Source organism: Ammodytes marinus (genome assembly GCF_949987685.1).
Source record: "Ammodytes marinus genome assembly, chromosome: 24".
Taxonomy (NCBI): domain Eukaryota; kingdom Metazoa; phylum Chordata; class Actinopteri; order Uranoscopiformes; family Ammodytidae; genus Ammodytes; species Ammodytes marinus.
Genome location: NC_137228.1, coordinates 10,457,469 through 10,476,423, shown reverse-complemented (window position 1 = coordinate 10,476,423; position 18,955 = coordinate 10,457,469). Strand labels below are relative to the sequence as shown.

The 18,955-nt window shown below is 42.4% G+C and overlaps 2 protein-coding genes across 2 annotated transcripts in view; one reads left to right on the top strand and one right to left on the bottom strand.

Moving 5' to 3' along the window:
• Window positions 1–1,016: 1,016 nt before the first annotated feature.
• On the top strand, window positions 1,017–2,729 carry LOC307269881 (adenosine receptor A1-like; the record flags this gene model as incomplete). Its single annotated transcript, XM_080052963.1, has 4 exons — window positions 1,017–1,196; window positions 1,302–1,436; window positions 1,644–1,828; window positions 2,057–2,729. 4 exons carry the CDS (start codon window positions 1,017–1,019, stop codon window positions 2,727–2,729), a joined length of 1,173 nt encoding a protein of 390 aa, XP_079909089.1.
• A 2,735-nt stretch (window positions 2,730–5,464) lies between these two features.
• LOC307269997 (dystrophin-like) overlaps window positions 5,465–18,955 on the bottom strand; it is a 31,783-nt gene continuing 18,292 nt past the window's right edge. The window contains exons 8-17 of the mRNA XM_080053120.1: window positions 17,747–17,858; window positions 16,862–16,998; window positions 15,758–15,796; window positions 14,674–14,739; window positions 11,383–11,448; window positions 9,606–9,764; window positions 8,262–8,505; window positions 7,443–7,557; window positions 7,050–7,139; window positions 5,465–5,709 (exon numbers count right to left, since the gene is read on the bottom strand). Of these exons, the coding sequence (XP_079909246.1) occupies window positions 5,591–5,709; window positions 7,050–7,139; window positions 7,443–7,557; window positions 8,262–8,505; window positions 9,606–9,764; window positions 11,383–11,448; window positions 14,674–14,739; window positions 15,758–15,796; window positions 16,862–16,998; window positions 17,747–17,858 (1,147 nt within the window). The 3' untranslated portion in view covers window positions 5,465–5,590. The remainder of the gene's footprint in view (window positions 5,710–7,049; window positions 7,140–7,442; window positions 7,558–8,261; window positions 8,506–9,605; window positions 9,765–11,382; window positions 11,449–14,673; window positions 14,740–15,757; window positions 15,797–16,861; window positions 16,999–17,746; window positions 17,859–18,955) is intronic.

Genomic DNA, 18,955 nt, shown 5'->3' with positions numbered 1-18,955 from the left:
AATTTATCTCAAAATGCGAAACACATGCCTTGTGTGAGCACCATGGATGCATTTTTGTCATAGAAAAAGGAACAACAATCATGTTTCTGTGTTAGGACTGCATTAAAAAAAGTTATTTATAATAAGTATAATGTAATAATAGCTGCAACTATCTAATCATTGAGCCTATTAAAAGTCCACAAAGTAATACAAAAATCCCAAACGCAGGTTCAAATAATCCAAGGTAATGGCCTCATGTCAAATCCTCACATTTTGAAAGAATTGAACTCATTATGAAATTGCTTAGTTAGCATAGGAAAGCATTTGATATTCCACTTCTACTATACAATTAAAACGAATAAATAATGTTTTGTCAACACACTCCCCACCCTAATATCTTGCAGAGAGCCCCTAAACCCTTATGTGCCATGATGTGGACTGTCCTCATTTTGCATAATCCATCTATTTATATTGTGGGCACAGCGAACCGGTTAGCAGGTTTTTAATCTTTATCAGTGTGTGTAAACAGTGAACTCTAGGATCTGTTTTTGTATGTGTGTGTGTGTGTGTGTGTGTGTCTGTCAGTGTTTTTGTCCCTTATCAGCCCCAATTTTTACCGCTCAGTTGGTCAGCACAAAGGCCACAGGCTGAGCCTCATAACAACCACTGTTTCTCTGCCCTTTCATATCCTTTCTTCTCGTAAGATAAATTCTGCGCAGTCAGTTCTTTCTCAGAAGCAAAGGACAAATGAAGTGGATGGTTTGCACACATCTTGCATATGATTTTTCTTTGTTTCCCAAAATAAAAGGAGACCAAAGGGGAACACCATACATATTTGTCACATCCCACAGGTTCATGAGAGCAATAAAGCAGCTTTTAATATTATATTATTAAATATTTCATATTTCAAAGAAAAGTTGTTGGCTCTTTTAAGTATTAGCGAGTGATTTCTCTTTCCTCCCATCCCAAAGTTTTTACGTTCCATCCCCTTTTTTCCAGGTTTTCCATGACTGTGGAATCTCCATCTCCCTCTCATCATGAATGGGACTCCTGGTGTCTGTACTGCAGAGATGCCGCATGGATTCCTACCCCGTCTCAAAGGGCTTTATATCGCCACTGAGTTAATCATCGCCGTCCTGGCCATCATAGGCAACTTCCTGGTCTGTCTTGCTTTCATCCGCAACAAGAAACTTCGCACTGTCACCAACTACTTCCTGGTGAGGACAATTATTCATAGTCAGTTGAAAGCTTCATCTAGAAACACAGGATTTTCTTGTATCTTTATCCAAAGTTGAACTGTGCATGCATGTGTGTGTGTACAGGTATCGTTGGCGGTGGCTGACATCCTGGTGGGCTTGGTGGGCATCCCCTGTGCAGTGCTGACAGACTTGGGTCAACCTCACCACGACCTCCCCCTGTGCCTGGTGCTGCTCAGCATCCTCATGGTGCTCACACAGGTAGGGAACTCTGACCATAATGTAGGCCATTGATTGCAGATGGACTTGCAATTTTTTTATGTGCAATTTGATGATGGGACTGTATCAAAATGATTAGGCCGGGCAGAGTCCCATTTTTGCACATTTTCTCATTAAAATACGAAGGAATTTTCTCACCATGCTATAGTCCCTGTAAGGCCTCTTAATATATCGGCCTTTGCCTTCCAGAGCTCCATCCTGAGCATGTTAGCAGTAGCAGCAGAGCGCTACATGGCCATCCTCACGCCCTTCCAGTACCAGCGCATCATGAGCCCCAGGAGTGCCCGGCTGTCCCTGCTGCTCACCTGGGGGCTGGCGGCCATCTCCGGCTCCGTGCCCATCATGGACTGGAAAAGGGGACCAGGGGACACCGAGTAAGAGAATGGGGAGCAGTGTGACTGAGTGAATGAACTAGAGTGCATGGTAACATGGCTTCAGGAAAATGCTATGAAGTTAATGTATGGACGCTCAGAGCATTGTATGAAAAGCCGGATGCATGAGTAAAGATGGGATGTGTTTATTGAATTGAATTGAACATTTTTCATGGTCACCAAGATGAAGTCAATGGATGAATGGCTAAAAGCGGTCTCTCGTCATTCCAGGTATTGCATCTTCACCTGTGTGGTGGACATGACCTACATGGTCTACTTCAACTTCTTCTGCTGCCTCCTGGTGCCGCTGGTGGCCATGTTCATCATCTATGGCCACATCTTCCTCACCGTGCGCCACCAGCTCAGACGCATCGCTGTTGCCAGGGCGACCGGGAGGGGCCCGGGATCTGCTGGCACCGAGGACACTGGGACATCAGAAGCAGGGCCACCCACAGCAGAACATTCCAGAAAGTGTGAAGCTCTAGCTGGGAAGGAAGTGGAGTCCAGCATTAGGTCTCTCATTGACACTGAGACCACTGCTGTCTTCACAAAGCCAGGGCCCAGAATGGCCTCAGCTGGATCCATCAGCTCCAGCTCTGCTCCGTCCACCAAGACAAAGTCCAGTGTTCAGTGCAGGCGTCAGGAGCTAAGGAAGGCCACCTCCCTCTTCCTGGTCCTGTTCCTCTTCATGGTGTGCTGGATGCCCATCCACCTAATCAACTCTATCCTGCTCTTCTACCCACAGTGCCAGGTGCCCATGACGCTCACGCTGGGGGCCATTTTGCTCTCACACGCCAACTCGGCCCTCAACCCCATCCTGTACGCCTACAGGATGCGCTCGTTCAGAAACACTCTGATAGGACTATGGAGGGGCATGTGGAGCGTGAAGCCAAAACCCCAGTAGAGCAAACACTCAAGTCATCAGGTGATTACGGACACAAAATCCGTTGGATATGTACTGCATACAAGGAACTGTTTGATACCATGTCAATAAGACAAGGTCACACCGCCCCCAAGTGGTAAAACAACCATTAACACAGCTTTAAAGGATGAATAGCTCCAATGGTGTATAATTCTGTGTACCGGTATATATATTTCAAGAATCAGCTAATTTACAGGGACATTTTTATATTTAAAAAAAAAAATATATATATATATATTGTATATAGTTGTTACTGAAAAGCAAAACTCACCAAGACTATGAAAATGAAATACATGTACTGTTGTCTTCTGTCTAGTTTTTCTGTATGACACTGACTGTTCATGTGCACTCGGATGTATACATCGTCTGCAGGCATTTTCTGTCAAACTGTAGGACGCTTTGTTTTTGTGTGTAGACCAGTTTTTCAGAAATCCTGGTTTAAAAAACAGAGAAGGCAGCAAATCAAAGAGGCAGGTCAAATGGACATAACTGCGTGCTTTATTGATATACAGTAAAGCATTTTATAATACAGTAGTAAGGCATATATTTGGTGGAATCTGATATGTTGTGAAGTATTGACGCGTTATTTGAAACATATTGACGTGAAAATGACACAAAAAATTTGAAATGAAAATAAAAAGAACAAAACAAAGAAAAACAATCAAATTCAGTGTTTGGATCAAAAACAAAATCCTGTTGAATCATGCTGAAAGAATATGATGCCGAAAAACACACACACACACACACACACACACACACACACAAACGTGTATAACGCCCCGATGCTCTACGCAGATATCTCCGAGTTATACATTAAATAAGGGATGGAGTTCATTTAGTCAGACATGCTAATATCAGAAACACCTCACACGGCACTAAACAAAACAAAAAAAGCCTTTTAACCAGAGACCAAAATGTAACACTGCTAGAATAAACATCATCCACGCAGAAAACCAACATCTAGTGTTTCCCAGGTTTGACAGTAGTGCACACAGATTCACTTGCTTTGTGTAAAATGATTTTTTATACTCGAATCGTATACATTTCTTGACGGATAGAAGAATTGCAGTGAATGCATCCAGACATTCAGATTGGAGGCTCCTACGGTGCAGTGTGCGGAGTGATTAGGATATCTGATATCTGTAACAATCAGCCAGCAATAATCAATTAATGACTAATAATCTGAGAGTGTGGGGATTGTGTACAGTACAGGAAAATTGCCTCCAGACTTTGACAATTCACACGAGGTAGAGCTTACTTTAACTGGGCTTCCTAAAGTTCTTCTGTTAAAAATCGTTCAAGCGGAAGAATTACTTTAAAAATAATCTCAACTAGCAGCCTTGTAACACTATAGTGCTCGGGTTCAGGTTGAAGCACATTCTTCTGAGTCCTTCGTACAGGGAGAAGCTGTCAGCTTAGAATAAACCAATACACAGTGTACTGTGTGGACTCAACAGGCCTTCTGAAAGAGTCAGAAAAACTCTTAGCAATAGAAATTCAACAGAACATTTCTACATAAGATGTGCCAGTGCAATAATCAGTTCTGTGTGAAAGAGTCTGTCAAGGCCAAGGCAGAACTGAAGGTTAAAGCCCAAAAATATAAAAGAATATTGAAAAGTAGATAGTGGCAGCTTTGACAACAGTTTTACAACTTATGCCTAGTTTGGACAGAAAAGATGTCGATTTTAAATGTGCTCTCTTGTCTATGACAAAATAAATAGTCAAAGGACTTATTAGTGTACTGACAAGACCAGAGCACATAGCTGAGACCAGAGCTGCGTGGTAACACACTCACAGCATGTTGCTTTTGATGACCTTGTGTGGTTTGAATGTGCCACTCTGCTGCTGCAAAAAAGGAGTCAATTTTTTCCCCATCCGCACAAATGATGTAGATTGATTATTGGGAAAAAAATTAAATCCATGTCCAATAATGTGCAATAATTTTCCATTAAGTGTGCATCCACTTTTCAAGTGACCTTGACTTGGCTCAATTATGAATGCCTGGGCGTCTGTTCCTGCACACAGTACACTGTGCTGAAAACAAATACAGGAATACCAAAACTGTTGCCATAGAGATGTTGATAACTGACAGGATGAACAAATTGATGGGTGGACAGATGGACGGATGAGCAGATACATGAACAATTGAAACATAACGGAAGTTGTGTTGGCCAAAACTTTAAAAACAAAACAAACAAACATGTAATGTCATGTGGAAATTAGGCACCTCCACCCCACACACACACACCCACACACACTCTCACAGACAACGTACTGTAAAGATCCAGGATGCCTGCATTACCTTGACAGTAGTGTACGCTGTTATAGAAAGACATTTTACTCTTAGAAAGCACCCTTATGATTACAATCATTCTTTTTTTGTGTTGTTGATACAAATGTCTGAAATGCTAGCTGTTTCCCCAAATACAAAGAGATGGCAAATATTCGAGCACACTGAACACACTTATTTGTATCTCATCTCTCTTTGTCTCCCCCTCCCGCCCTCCCTCTCCCCACTCTTGTTTTATACAATTGCATAGAAGTTTAAAAACCAGCCTCTGTTAATAATAAAACAAACTTCAGGACGTTTTAAGAAACTACTGAAATCTACAAGTTATAATGTTTTTTTCTTTAGTTTTTCTCTTGTTTTTTTTACGCGTCGTTGCTGGAACCGCAATCCTTCACAAAAATAGACGTTATATATTCTCTTTGTAAACTGTGTTTTTTTTCCGATCCAGTTGTCTTGACTAGAAAAGCATGCGACAGGGAGGGAGAAGAGAGGGAGGGAGGGAGGGATGGAGAGAGGAGAGGAGGACTGACGGTTTGAGGGGGAGTGGGGGGGATCAGAAGGGCAGGGACTCGTGCTGTTCGGCGCTCTGCTCGTCTGTCATCACGTTGACCAGTGACTCCATGGCGCGGCCCAAGTCATCGGCCATGTGGAACAAACTGCCAATACTGCGACCTGGAGAGAGAGAGAGAGAGAGAGAGAGAGAGAGAGAGAGAGAGAGAGAGAGAGAGAGAGAGAGAGAGAGAGAGAGAGAGAGAGAGAGAGAGAGACAGACATATAGATAGATAGATAGATAGATAGATAGATAGATAGATAGATAGATAGATAGATAGATAGATAGATAGATAGATAGATAGATAGATAGATAGATAGATAGATAGATAGATAGATAGATAGATAGATAGATAGATAGATAGATAGATAGATAGATAGATAGATAGAGAGAGAGAGAGAGAGAGAGAGAGAGAGAGAGAGAGAGAGAGAGAGAGAGAGAGAGAAGTTTAGACCAAATCCACTCACCTCACTCACTAATAGTGATAGACATGTCGGACGGTCCTGTAATCATTATGATCATATTTAATCATGTGCAGTTATTACAAATTCTTCTCATCCAAAACCTACACACATACACACACGCACACAGATGCACTATCTACACACACATCAGAGGCAAGGAAGCTATTACACACAAAGCCTACTCCCCAATGTGAGGAACAGAGCAGCCGAGTGACAGAGGACAGGAAAGGGAGAGGAAATGAAAGACGGGGAAAGGGAGGGAGGACAGATGTCAGTGTAGCGTGATGCTTCCACTCTTCCTTTCTGATGTGTGTGTTTGTGCCCAGTCACACTTGCCACCTCCTTATTAAGCCTCTTGTTAGTATCCTTCTTACGGAGAAAGGCTGGTGGGGGAATGACATGAGAGAAAGCCGAGCCACTCACCTCTCATGGGTGTCCCCTTCTCCCTCCTGGCTTGCGCAGAAAAAAAAAGAAGGAAAGGAAGGAAAGGGAAGAGAGGAAATCAGTCTCGGTTCGGTAACGAGAAAGAAAGGAAAGGTGTGTGAAGGGCGGGCGAGGCTTTGCTGAAGGCGTATACAGCCGTAATGAAGTCTAATGTGGATCAGGGGAAAAGATTTGCTTCAAGTTTGCCTGGAGGTTTCAAACCTGTATTTCTCACATCACAGGCCAGCTTTCCCTTTCTTTAGGCTACAGTTATATACCTCCAAATGTTCCTAAAAAACTTGGTGCTAATTAGCCGAGTGCACTTTTAATGAGCTCAAAGCTGACAACTTTGAAATGTTTCATCCAAGTTGAACGCCTTAAGGAAAGACGCACTTAAAAGGGTTCGAAAAAAAATTAAAAAATGTTCAAGAAAAATAAAAAAAACAGGACGCCAATTATTTGCTTATATCTGAAATCAGTTCTTAGACTAGAAAAAGCTTGTGTTTATCCGAGCAAAGTAGCAGGCATCTCATTTGAAGCAGCTGTTAATGTTGGTGTTGGTGCGTGCGCCGTACCCTGGCTATGAGGGAAGGAATTGTTGAGCTGTTCCATCACTTCCTCCAGCCCCGATGCATCTTGGGAAGGGCTGGACAGCTCATCATCACCTGAAACGGGAAAAGGAGATTTTTTTTTCCACTTTCAGGATTCTAGCTGCTGATACAATGGGCCCAGTCACTTTGTTTAGGTGTTAGGGGAGTGTGAACAACAACAACACAATCATGTTTAAAGATTGTAATTTAATGCACAACAATGTCCTACAGCATGGTCTCTACAAGCCGTGAAATCACACATCTCAGCTTACATCTATTTATATCCTACATGCTTTAAAAGAGGAGTGGATGCAAATTAAAGAATATAATGTCTGTGTGTGTGTGTGTGTGTGTGTGTGTGTGTGTGTGTTTTCTTACCCATTGTATCAGTAGTTTGGCTGGCGGCCACACGGAGCAGAGGGAGGGAGGAGTCGGAGCGCTGAGAGGAGGTGGAGGGAGAGGACAGAGCTGTGCCGTTCACCTTGGAGTCCGTCTGACACACACACACATGTATTAGTTATACAACAAATTGGCAGTGGCACCGCACTGCTTAATTAGAGGAGTCTGAAGGGAAGGGAAGTGAAGTCTGTGTGTGTGTGGGACCAAGAAGCTGTCCTGATCCTCTGTGTGTCAGCTGTTACTGGCAGTCAGACAGCAAAGAGGCGGCTGTGTCACTCTGAATTCACTGGTGGACACTTCAAATCAACTCTGAGCTTCTGTTTGATTAATCCAAGACACTGCTGCTGCTGCTCACTACAGCATGTGACAGCTCGCTGCCTTGCTCAAGAGCATTTTTTAAAAACCAGAACATGTTGAGGAGACTGGACTGTGCCTTTAAGAGTTTTTAAATATGCTGTGTGTGGTAAATAAACATGGTTCAATATGGCGTATTGATAAAATTCAGGGGGCGCTGGTGTAGTGGTTAGAGCGCTCAGTCCTCTTCACAGTAGACCATAGGTCTGCTCATGGTCGTTCTCTGCATGTCATTCCCCCTCTATGCCCCATTTAATCTCTGTCTCTCCAAAGCTATCTAATAAAGCATAGAAATTAAATGATCTTAAAAAATAAATACAAATAAAATTCATACAAAGATCTGAACTATGCAGGTTCATTTAACTGATGCGTGATATGTAAGTCAGCAAGCCCAAAAAAAGAAATAACCCTATAGTGTAAATGATCCTTCCTGTTGGTGTGTACCTGCTCCAGCAGCTGTCTGAGCCGATGCAGTTGGGACTCCAGCTGTTTGTTGTGGTCCTCTAGGATCTGCATGCGCGCCTCCAGTCGGCCTTTGTGCTGCCGCAGCAGTTTGGCCTCGGCGATGAGCTCGGCGTCGCGCGCGCTCTGCGGCGACACAGGCAGCATCTCCGGGGGCGACGGCAGCGGAGACAGCCCCTTCCTGTCGTGGGCCTTCTTCAGCCGGTCGTACTCTGACTGTAGCTTCCTGCAGCGTAGCAATGAAGAAGGAGGGACATATGAATAAAAGAGTACACATGCATTAGTGTGGTGGTGTGGTGCTCGTCCCCCCAGTAGAGCCAGTCACTTTCTATCTTTTTCGCAACAAAATCCCCTTGAGAGTAGGGCAGCGTGTTAGGAGGAAAATAACAGAAGGACAGACTGTCAAACATTAGCAGTCCACAGCTAAAGACGTATTGATTCATGGTTTATGACATTTGTATTCTACGACTGATTAAACACGATGCAGGGGAGGAGGACATCAGTACTTGGCTGCCCTAACAGAGTGCATTTTTTACAGGGGGTTGAAGATTTGTATAATTAAATTATAGACATTTTTAGAGGCCATTTAAACTTTGTCAGAAACACACATAAATCCAAGTTGTGTGGCTGGGCAGAATATTTACTAGACAATATGTCTAAAGAGGGGCAGCCAGGGGGTTTAAAAGCCACACTTCAAAAAAAATTTAAATAGATTATGATGCCATATTATGTTTTACAAATGAAAGGTTTGATTCATAAGAAATGAAATGCACTCTCCCTCATTTGATTACACTTTGTGGTTTGGCTGATACAGCCTTACTTGGTCTGGTATGACCAGAAGCTTATGGCGGCTAATGTTAGCAAACTTTACATAGATATCGCAGTAAAATACAAATTACAACGGAAGCAGCTTTCAAGTAGGAAGGGAAAAATACAACAATACAAATCCTCAACCAGACTGCAAGAAGAAGGCGGGACAGAGGCTTTACTGTACTCGCAGCAATTCAGTATTCAATATCAAGCTGAAACCATCACCTCTGAATAATCAGCATTTCTATAACATGGCCTCCTTGTGTCTTCGAAACCTTTTAAGTAGAGTATACCATGTAAGTTGTTTATTTAGTCTTGTCTTTTGTTTGTGTGTTCACTTTTTCGGTTGTGTGTTTGTGTTCTGTATGAAAAAAAAATCAAAAATAAAGTATTTGAAAATAAACATGGCCTCGTTGTTATTTCTTCAAAGTCCAGGGCCTTTAATAAGTCATCCCATTGAGGTGAGTGGGGTCGAGACCAAAGTAAAGGAATGACAGGGGATAATAATAAACAGACCTGTTCTCCTGCTCCAGGTCGCCTAGGACCCTCTCCAGCTCTCCTTTCTCCTCCGTCTCCATGGAGATGAGGATCTGGGCGGGGCTGCGGGGCTGGCTGAGAGGAGAGCCTTGGTTGAGAGACTGGCAGTAGTGCTGGATCAACATGTGCTCGTCATCACTGCACACACACACACACACACACACACACACACACACACACACACACACACAAACAAACACACACACACAAACAAACACACACACGATTAGCAAGTGAGTGGAACCGCAACAGGACTGCAACACAAAAGAAGAATCTAAAAAAACACAGCGTGGAACAGAGAGAGAGCGCCAGAGCTGTAAGTTAGAACTTACAACACATTTTGTTCCTTAACTCTATTTTAAACATTTGGAAGTTTGGGTAGCGATTCGATTGGCCACGCTCTGCCAACTCTGACCGATCACAGGCGCGGCCCCGCAGCGTTAGGGAGGATTTTAATTAGGCCAGGTATTTAGATGCCGCTGCGTTCGTCGCAACGTTTTCAGCTCAGCCAATCTTCCGTGGTGAATACTAAAGGAGCTGCAGATATGAGCTGTTTGAAAACAACAAGTCCCTTTCAGAGAGACTGCTGACTTGAAACTAAAACTCATTATAGGAGGGACTGTAGCTCTCTCAGCTAAAACAGCCTCTTTCTTCTCATCTTTATCGCTTCATCCACAAAGCTGTATTTTGTTATGTTGTTGTTGTGTTCATGTTTTTACACGAGCCTATTCTATTCAGCCTTTCTTTGACTTTGCCATTTTAATTACTGGCTCTATCTTGGCCGGTCAAATTCCATGTGCATCTTGTTTCACTTGACAAGCTTTATTGTCCCCGAGAGGAAATTTTGTCTCGCAGCCAGACTAAATATAGATTGCACAATGATTTGATCATAAAAATATATTTAAAAAAAAATATTTGGAAAGTTGGGCAGATATGATTTGCTGTGTACATGCATGATGAAGTCAGATTTTCAAACAAAACCTGTAACTTATTATGTGTATATGAAGTGTGTAATTCAAAAAGGGAAGGTTGAACAAAAAAACGCTTTACTGTTGTATACTGGGAAATGTAGGATACAGAGAATTAGGGTTGACCTATGTCATGGGCTAAAAGTCACAATAAAAATATAAATTCAATATATAATTTAGAAACTTAGGCCGTAATAAGCACATTTCTGATGCTTTTACTATACAAAAGAATTGTCACAGCTGATGTGTGACACGACATGCTTAATTATCTGGACTGATGATAATCGGACCGGTGTTGTTAACAAGATTTATGAGTTTCAGATTGTCTGGAGGTTCTGGCTGTAAAAAATAGACTGCTAAAGGACACAGATGTTGATGGCTTGTTAGTTAATGTATAAAATGTGTTTTACATTGGATTTTCATTTTTATTGGAATGGTCTAGATTTTTGACAAACTCTAAATAACTTTTTGAGTTTTCTGTTGCTCTCTCTGTACCATGCAAAAACAAAATCCTTCTTAAAACAACCCTTTGAGCAAATACTAAGACATTATGTGAAATGTACTTATATTAACTAGTAATATCATCAGATAAATACAATGATGAGAACACACCAATGAAAGCATAGTATCAGGTTGTATCCATATTATTGAGCTTGGTAAACAAAGTCACTGACATAACCAGCCAATGGAAAACACAGAAGACACAGAGCCATTTCACAAGCCAATCGGTGAGTGAGGTGGTTGGGCGAAACAAGAAAACAAAAACAAACAAAAAAAGCGGTTCTCACATGCTCTCATTGGGTGAGATACTGTCATTCAGATAGGAGCCATTACGATTCTCCATTTCTGCTAACCTGCGGAGGGGGGGAAGAAACAGAGCAGTCAGTTTCCAAAGCCTAAAAAGGTCAAGCAAATTAACAGCTTACAGGAGGGTGAGGGGGGATCCACCTCAAAACAGAATTCAAATATATGACGGGTTACAATTGTGTAACCTAATGTGCAGCTGGAAATGAAGTCACAACTTTAGACTTCATATGTCCAATCATAGTTGATCAAACTTCTAAATTCATACACTGTGGAAGATGTTTTTTGCGGAATCAATGTTAGAAATTGTTGCTGTTTTTATGAGAATTTTTTTGAAGTTCATAACGTCGGTGGAGTCTGTTAGAGTTCCTCTATGATTGCCATATGCAGCTATCATTTGGCCCTTGACCGATGAAATGTTCGACACCAACGCACTCTGTGTTGCCCTCTGTAACCCTCTGTCGATTGATTGCCACTCTTATTTGATAGTGTTTACAACTGATGCACTACAAGCTCAAGCCGCACCTTGAGTTTTACACAAGTTGGCTTGTATTACCCTGAACCTGCCTAATACAGGATATATAAAGCCTTATAAACATGGCGGTTGGCAGCCCTCATACACATTATGCTGCTATTTGGCAGTTTGCTATTCAACTTTATATGACTCAAATGGGATTTATTGTAATCGAAATTCTGGTGCTTTAGTGACAAACACTGCAGTTATTCCGTATAAAACGTCTGGAGAAGTCTAAAATATTGTTACAACTGATACTGTACGCAGGAAAGCTGCATTAACAAGATGGGCAAAGGGTCAAACTAATTTTTTTATTTTGTACATGAAAACATACTACTTGGATTTGTTTTTTATTCTTTAAAATTACAATAATCTATGTGCTTTTTGGCAGAATGTTAAATGGAAATATTGTTACCAAAAGTAAGTTCACAGTCAGATCTGTGGATCATCTCTAAAGTATTAGGGTGGAGGCAAGGGGAAATAAACAACTATGCACATGGCTAGATAACAGTCGAGCGGAGTGAGAATATAATTTTTTTGTAACATGGTTGAACTGATCCTTTGAAAAGGAAAAAATAAACCCTGGCATTATCTCTGAAGAAGCAAGTGTCTTGGCCATTAAGACATGCCTTGTAAACAAACCTCCCGGCTGTGCTTCCTCAACAGATCTATCATGATAAAATAGCTGGGAGTGAAAAAAAGCCAAACATTTAAATTGCCCCGTCTCTATCTTCACGAGATCATTTTCCCGATCGTTGGGGTGTCTGCCCAAAAAGTTAAGTGATTTTGGGGCTTTATCGGCACGGGAAAAAAAAGCTTGGTGCTTGGCAGGGAGTGTTTAAGCAGATGGACTGTGACAGACTGGCATCAGCCCAGGCCGCTGGGTTTGTACTCATAAGCTGCTACACGCTAGAGAAACAAGAGATAACCTGGCGGTCTGGGGGCCATCAGCTTACTCCAGGCTTAATTATGTTACTTCTTCGCCCCATCACCTTCCTTTAATCTGCTGTGTGCTATCTGGAAGCCACATCTAGGCGCGACAGGGGCGGATAGCAGGGGGCCTGAGGGGTGGGGGTGCGACTCAGCATATGCGTCCCTCAGTGTGTATCATATGTGTGTGTGTGTGTGTGTGTGTGTGTGTGTGTGTGTGTGTGTGTGTGTTTGCCAGAGGCAACAGTGAGTGGTGTCAAACACTCTCTCTCTGGCAGAGATCAGAAACTGGCTCTGTGGTTTCAGACCTCAAACCGAGGCCACTGAAGCACAGCAACAGGGCTCCGCTGACTGTTAAAATGGCCCTTCGATCCGACTGCTTGATTGACTTATTGTTTGATTGATTTGACTGCTTCTTGTTCCTTGAGCGTGGGGTTTCTTTCTGGGAGCAGTTAGGACTCAAGCATCACGGAAATGTTATCTTTGGTGAATAAGCTCTGATTGAATCAGTGTGGCAACACAATATTATTGATGGCTTTTCTCTCCCTTGAGGGCCCAGTATTGACAGGGGTTTCTGAGCGCACATGCTGGCGGCGCACTGGATGTTACAAGCAACATCACCGACACATTGGCATATGCATAGACTGGCCTCTCGCTGCAGAACACTTGTTCACCAAAATAGTCAATGCATCGCTTTATCACACAGTACACATTCAGTCTCTACTGTATGCACAGGGATATCTTGACATTTTACAGCACCCTTGCACTATTCCACATCTTCATTGTTACCTGACGGAAAATCTATTTGAACTCAACATTTGAACCAACAATGCTGCTGGCTGAATCTTCGTTGTATTTCCCTGCACTGATAATATGTTAAAGGGAAGAAAGAGGAATTTACATAAAAACTGGTACCAGATGATAAAAAGACATTCAATGGTATTTGTCAAGGTATCCCAGTTCTCCATTTTGTAAATCAATAGTCGTGCATAGCTGCTCTCAAAGCACTGACATAAACTGCCATAAGTGTCTGGAGTACTTATAAGTTGTTAAAAAGGTACAGGAAACTCAGAATTCTGACTAGATATAGGTTTACTTTGAATAAGTAGAGGTGTAAATCACATGTATACATGTAGTCCTAAAGTTACGTTTCCTGTACCTTTAACTCATCTCCAGTAGAATATATAGGACATTAATGTGCCTCTAGCAGAGCAAGCAAAAACAGACTGTGTGTGACGTGTGTGCCGGAAAGCTAAGTTTCACATCTTCAGCAATAGCATTTCATTTCAAAATACTCCAGACTATTACTAAAAAAAGACTCACTGGGTTGTGAAAAATTGCTTGAAAGTCCATCTGTCACTCTGACGTGTCTGAATTTCTTTCAGAATCAATCTGCTGTAAATTTCAGGGCATGGTGGTGGGGAGGGGGCTTTTACCAGATATGAATAATCAGAGGATAGAATTGATATAAAAACGTGGACCGAGTCAGCAAAGAATTAGGGCAACCAATCCCCTGTGAGTTAAATGGCTGCATGAAAACATTGTGGGGATGAGAGGGGGGGAGACAGGCAGGCATCCCGATGAAGGAAATGCAGCGCTATAAGATTTTCTTCCAAATTCATTACTCCAAATCACATCAATCACAATGTTTTTCTAGCGTCTGGGAGATGCTCTCTGGAGGAGCCATTATCTGCAGTGCTAGTAGGGCCGAGAAAAAAAAGGAAAAGAAGAAATAAGTGGGGCACACGGGGAAGGTTACTTCGCCACGTCCTGTTCGCACTGAGAGAGTCTAACCACAAGGAGCTGCTGATGAATGCAGAGTGTGTGTTACCGGTTGGCGTAGTGCTCGATCCGAGTGTGTGTGTCGTCATGTGAGAGCTGAGGGGACGATCCAGGTCTGAGAGAGGGAGAGAGAGAGACACGAGAGAGAGAGAGAGAGAAAGAGAGATTTTCGTTAACCCAACCGGGAGGGAACTCATTAATCTCAGCGCACACATGCACAGTCCGCATGGATCCACAGGAGAGCTATGATGGAAGCGACAGCACGAGGCACAGATGTGTGTCGGTGTGAAATGCTCTGTAAATAAAGCTCCCTTTGCTTGTATACCCTGCACTCCCGGCTCGGCATACATTCTGCCTGCTGCACTTCAAAAAAAGACGCGTTAGATCCGAGTTCTCGCACCTCCTCTGCTGAGAGAGAGATCAGTGTTTTGACACCATTAACTGGGGAGCCTCAGAGGATTCTAACCACTTCTCCTGCAGTCTTTTAGTCCTTGAGAAGTTGGACTCTTTAAAATACTGAAAACTTCCCTGCACAGGGGCACCTTGACGTTGGCAAGTTTTATCTGTTAGAGCTCGAACAGATTAGTTTTCACCACAAAGTAAAGAGGGAATGAGTAATGGAAACTGTCAGGATAATCTAAAAAAAAAATAGGACAATAACCAATTAATAGTTTTTGTTTGCCGTACAGCACTAAAGCACTTTTATTTTCAACAATTCTAATGCTTTAATATTGACTTCTTCTTCTAAGGCATTTCCCCTAACATAAGGGAAATAAAAAATGATGTATACCAGCTTAAAGTATGTGGTTTTTCACCTAACCACAGTGTGACTAAAGGCATGTGGCTTACCGCCAGTCTTTTTTCTTTCATCTTAAATCAGAATCAGAGGAGAGAGAATCCCTGATCTGTGGTTGGGTGATGTGGGGTCAAGCAGCAGCAACAAACCCAGCAAAGCTACACACAAAATGGCTGAGATACTGTGCAAAAGAATTGTTTGTGATTAAAAAAAGATAATCAAATCATGTGTGCTTGCGTGTTTGTTTGAAAAGTACAATTTTGAACATGACAGCAAGTGAGTATACAGGTTCAGAGTGTGTGTGTGTGTGTGTGTGCATGTGTGTGTGTGTACTCACGCATGGTCTACGGGCCAGAAGTTGATCAGAGTGACCGGACTGCAAGACAAAAAAACGTGAGATGATGACACAGGAAGTGTGAGGACATTGCACAGCAGCAGCAAGGCATGCTGGGAGTTGCAGTATGGAATGCTGCACAGTAGGGTCAGGGTGGCAGACTGACACGAACAAGAGCAGATGGTAAAATATGAGTTACAGTGTGTGGAAAAATCCCACACACAAAACAAGCAACACACATCAAGGTTGATGAAGGAATTGATTTTGGATCATTTTTGCTTACAAGCGAGACAGAAAAAAACATTTCACTCATATATTGTGCAAATAAGTGTGTTTTTCTCCAAGAGAGAAGTCGAGAACATTAATTGCAGAAACACAATATAAACAGTGTATGCGTACGTTTGAATATGTATTATGAATATGTTTGATAGATAGCGTTAACCTTCAAGCCCTGAATGATTAATAGTGACACGTTCCTCATTCTCCTGTAAATGCCAATACCTCTGTTATTATTATCGACTGTGTATCTTTAGCCAATAGTGGTATTAAAGGTTATTTGGATTTCCATAAACATCAGCTGGAGCTTTGGCTGACATCAGAAGATTATAGCTGATCATAAATGTATTGGTACTTTTATGCATTATGTCAGCTGTGAAGAAGCAAGAAAATGTCTGAGGATCAGTCTAGAGGTTAGCATTATTCCTCTGTCACACATCCCATGTTGTAGTGCTGTTTTCTCTGTTTCTTTTCTCGCATCTTTCAACAATAAGAAGCAACAAGCAAACGGTTGAATGTGGATAAACAAACTAAATCTGCAAATGTGTACAAATCAAAAAGGCACTGGAGCTGCTGGAACCAATTTTTGAAAGCACACCACTGCACAAACACTTTCACAGCTATCGGTTATCAGACCGGGGCGTGGATAGACGGCTTTTGCATGCCTGTGTGTATAAACATGTTCCGGTGTATGTGTGTGTGTGCATAGGTTTAAAAATTAAATGTGTCTGTGTGCAATCATAGACTTATGATTGTTTGTCACTCTATTTGTTTGCCCGTGTTTGTGTGTGTGTGTGTGTGTGTGTGTGTGTGTGTGTGTGTTTGACGCACGTCTCCATGTTGTCTCCCTCCAGGATGGTCTGAACAGGCAGGTAGCCCATGCGTGGATGCTTGGCGAAGTAGCGCTTGGTCCTGAACTTGTTCTTCAGCACCTTGGCAAAGTCCCTGACATCCTCCCCTGATGTAGTCTGCAGAGAGACAGGGCACAAAGGTGGCTTTGTTCACTCTATAGGAGTGAGGGCATAAAACACACACACGCGCGCACACAACACGCACACACACAGTTTGCACAACACGGCGCTCATTTCTATTGAGCCCTTTTCCCTTTATTCACACATCTAGTGAGTGAAGTTAATGCCCTCAGTGTCAGCTCTGAGTGTGTCATTACAGTTACAAGAAAGAGGAAACAGATTTATGACTCCAAGCCTGAGCTTCGGCGTCTGTATTTCAGCTCCCGAGAGCCTGAGCCAAAGAGATCACAGGTTAACCCTTTGTTTACAATAACACGTCAGGAAATGTACACAGCAACGGGTTTACTGCTAGAGAGGGATTCCTTTGTTATTTGATTTGGGGGGGGGGGGGAGTTATTACATGGCCTCTTTAAAAATGTCTACTCTAGCTCTGCGGTAAAATTCACTGATGTTTCCATGACATTCTGCTATCGTGTCAGATACTATTTATGAAGCACATTTCACACAATGTTACATTTTCTACAACTATTTGCTTAGTATAAAAAATATTGATAAGTGCAGCTTTATTGAACACTGTGGATGTTGTCAAGTGGGTGGTAATGTTACCTAATGGCAACTCATGCTTGTCTCCGTTTTACACGATAGCAGGGAATACCTGTGTTAAACTTCACAGTTTAAAAAAAATAAAAAATTCATTTCATTTTCAAGTTGCGAAGCAGGAATGTATAAGTCTATGTATTCATACCGGAGTGCAGTACTCCACCATGGGATACTGCATCTTGTGTCCCTTGGCGACACGACCGGAGAAGAAACAGCTTTGGCAAATGTCATAGTTGAAGTGTTTCAGGCTGCGATATCTGGAGAGAGAGAGAGAGAGAGAGAGAGAGAGAGAGAGAGAGAGAGAGAGAGAGAGAGAGAGAGAGCAGAGGAGGGGAGGTCAAGAAGACAAAGGGAAGAGGAGGAGGTGAAAGAGAAGAGAGGATGGGGGAGAAGCAAAAAAAGAGAATAAAGAAAGGGCCAGAATCAATAAAAAAAGAGGGGAAATTTACAGCACTGTTTTCCTCTAAGGGGTAGGAGGAGTAGTTAAAATTCTTTCAGCCCAGTACCCTAAATGAGAAATTTATTCTTCGGGCCCTAGGACACTTCATTAAAATTTATCACCCCGCTCCTGTCATGAAAGGGGCCCGCCTACAACAACGCAGACACTTCCCCCCTGTACAGGTCCCCAACCTCTAGTTTGAAGAGTTTAGTTTTCTGGGTTTTTCGCCAGTATTCTAAGTGTTAAGGTTACTAAATATGACTAGAGTTAGATTAAGCTGACAAATAGCTTCACAAGCTTTTTCACAGACAATAGTTAGAATTTGTAAAAACAATGGTGCTGATCAAAAGGGGGTTGAAGCGTATGTGTGTCAACCAAACAATAACCGCAGACCAGGGGGATTCTATAAGTTTTTGTTGTGTAATGTACAATATTGGGCCCATAGTGCAATCTTATTTTCGTATTATTTTCCTTAAGCGCTCCTACTTATTTATGTGAGGCTTGCTTGTGTGAGCTCTCCACGTCAGACAAAAAGTTAGTTTCAGCCAAATGAGTCTGTGCATAAGGGGGAGAAAAATTGGTGAAGGTGAGTAATTCTCCATTTTACTTCAGAAGGAATCTGTTAGCATGAGTGATTCTTGCACAGGAGGCAGAAAATAGGGCAATGAACATAAAACTCGCTCCTCCTTGGTCACATGCCAAACACAGCTTCTTTAAACAGACGCTGAAGCCTTTTGTTTCAAACAGCTGCTTATAAAACACCTGACTGGGTGCCTTGATAAAGAGAATAGCTCTGTGAAGCCAACCATGGTTGTGTGTGTGTGTGTGTGTGTGTGTGTGTGTGTGTGTGTGTGTGTGTGTGTGTGTGTGTGTGTGTGTGTGTGTGAGACACATGAAAAGACATGAAATCCCTCC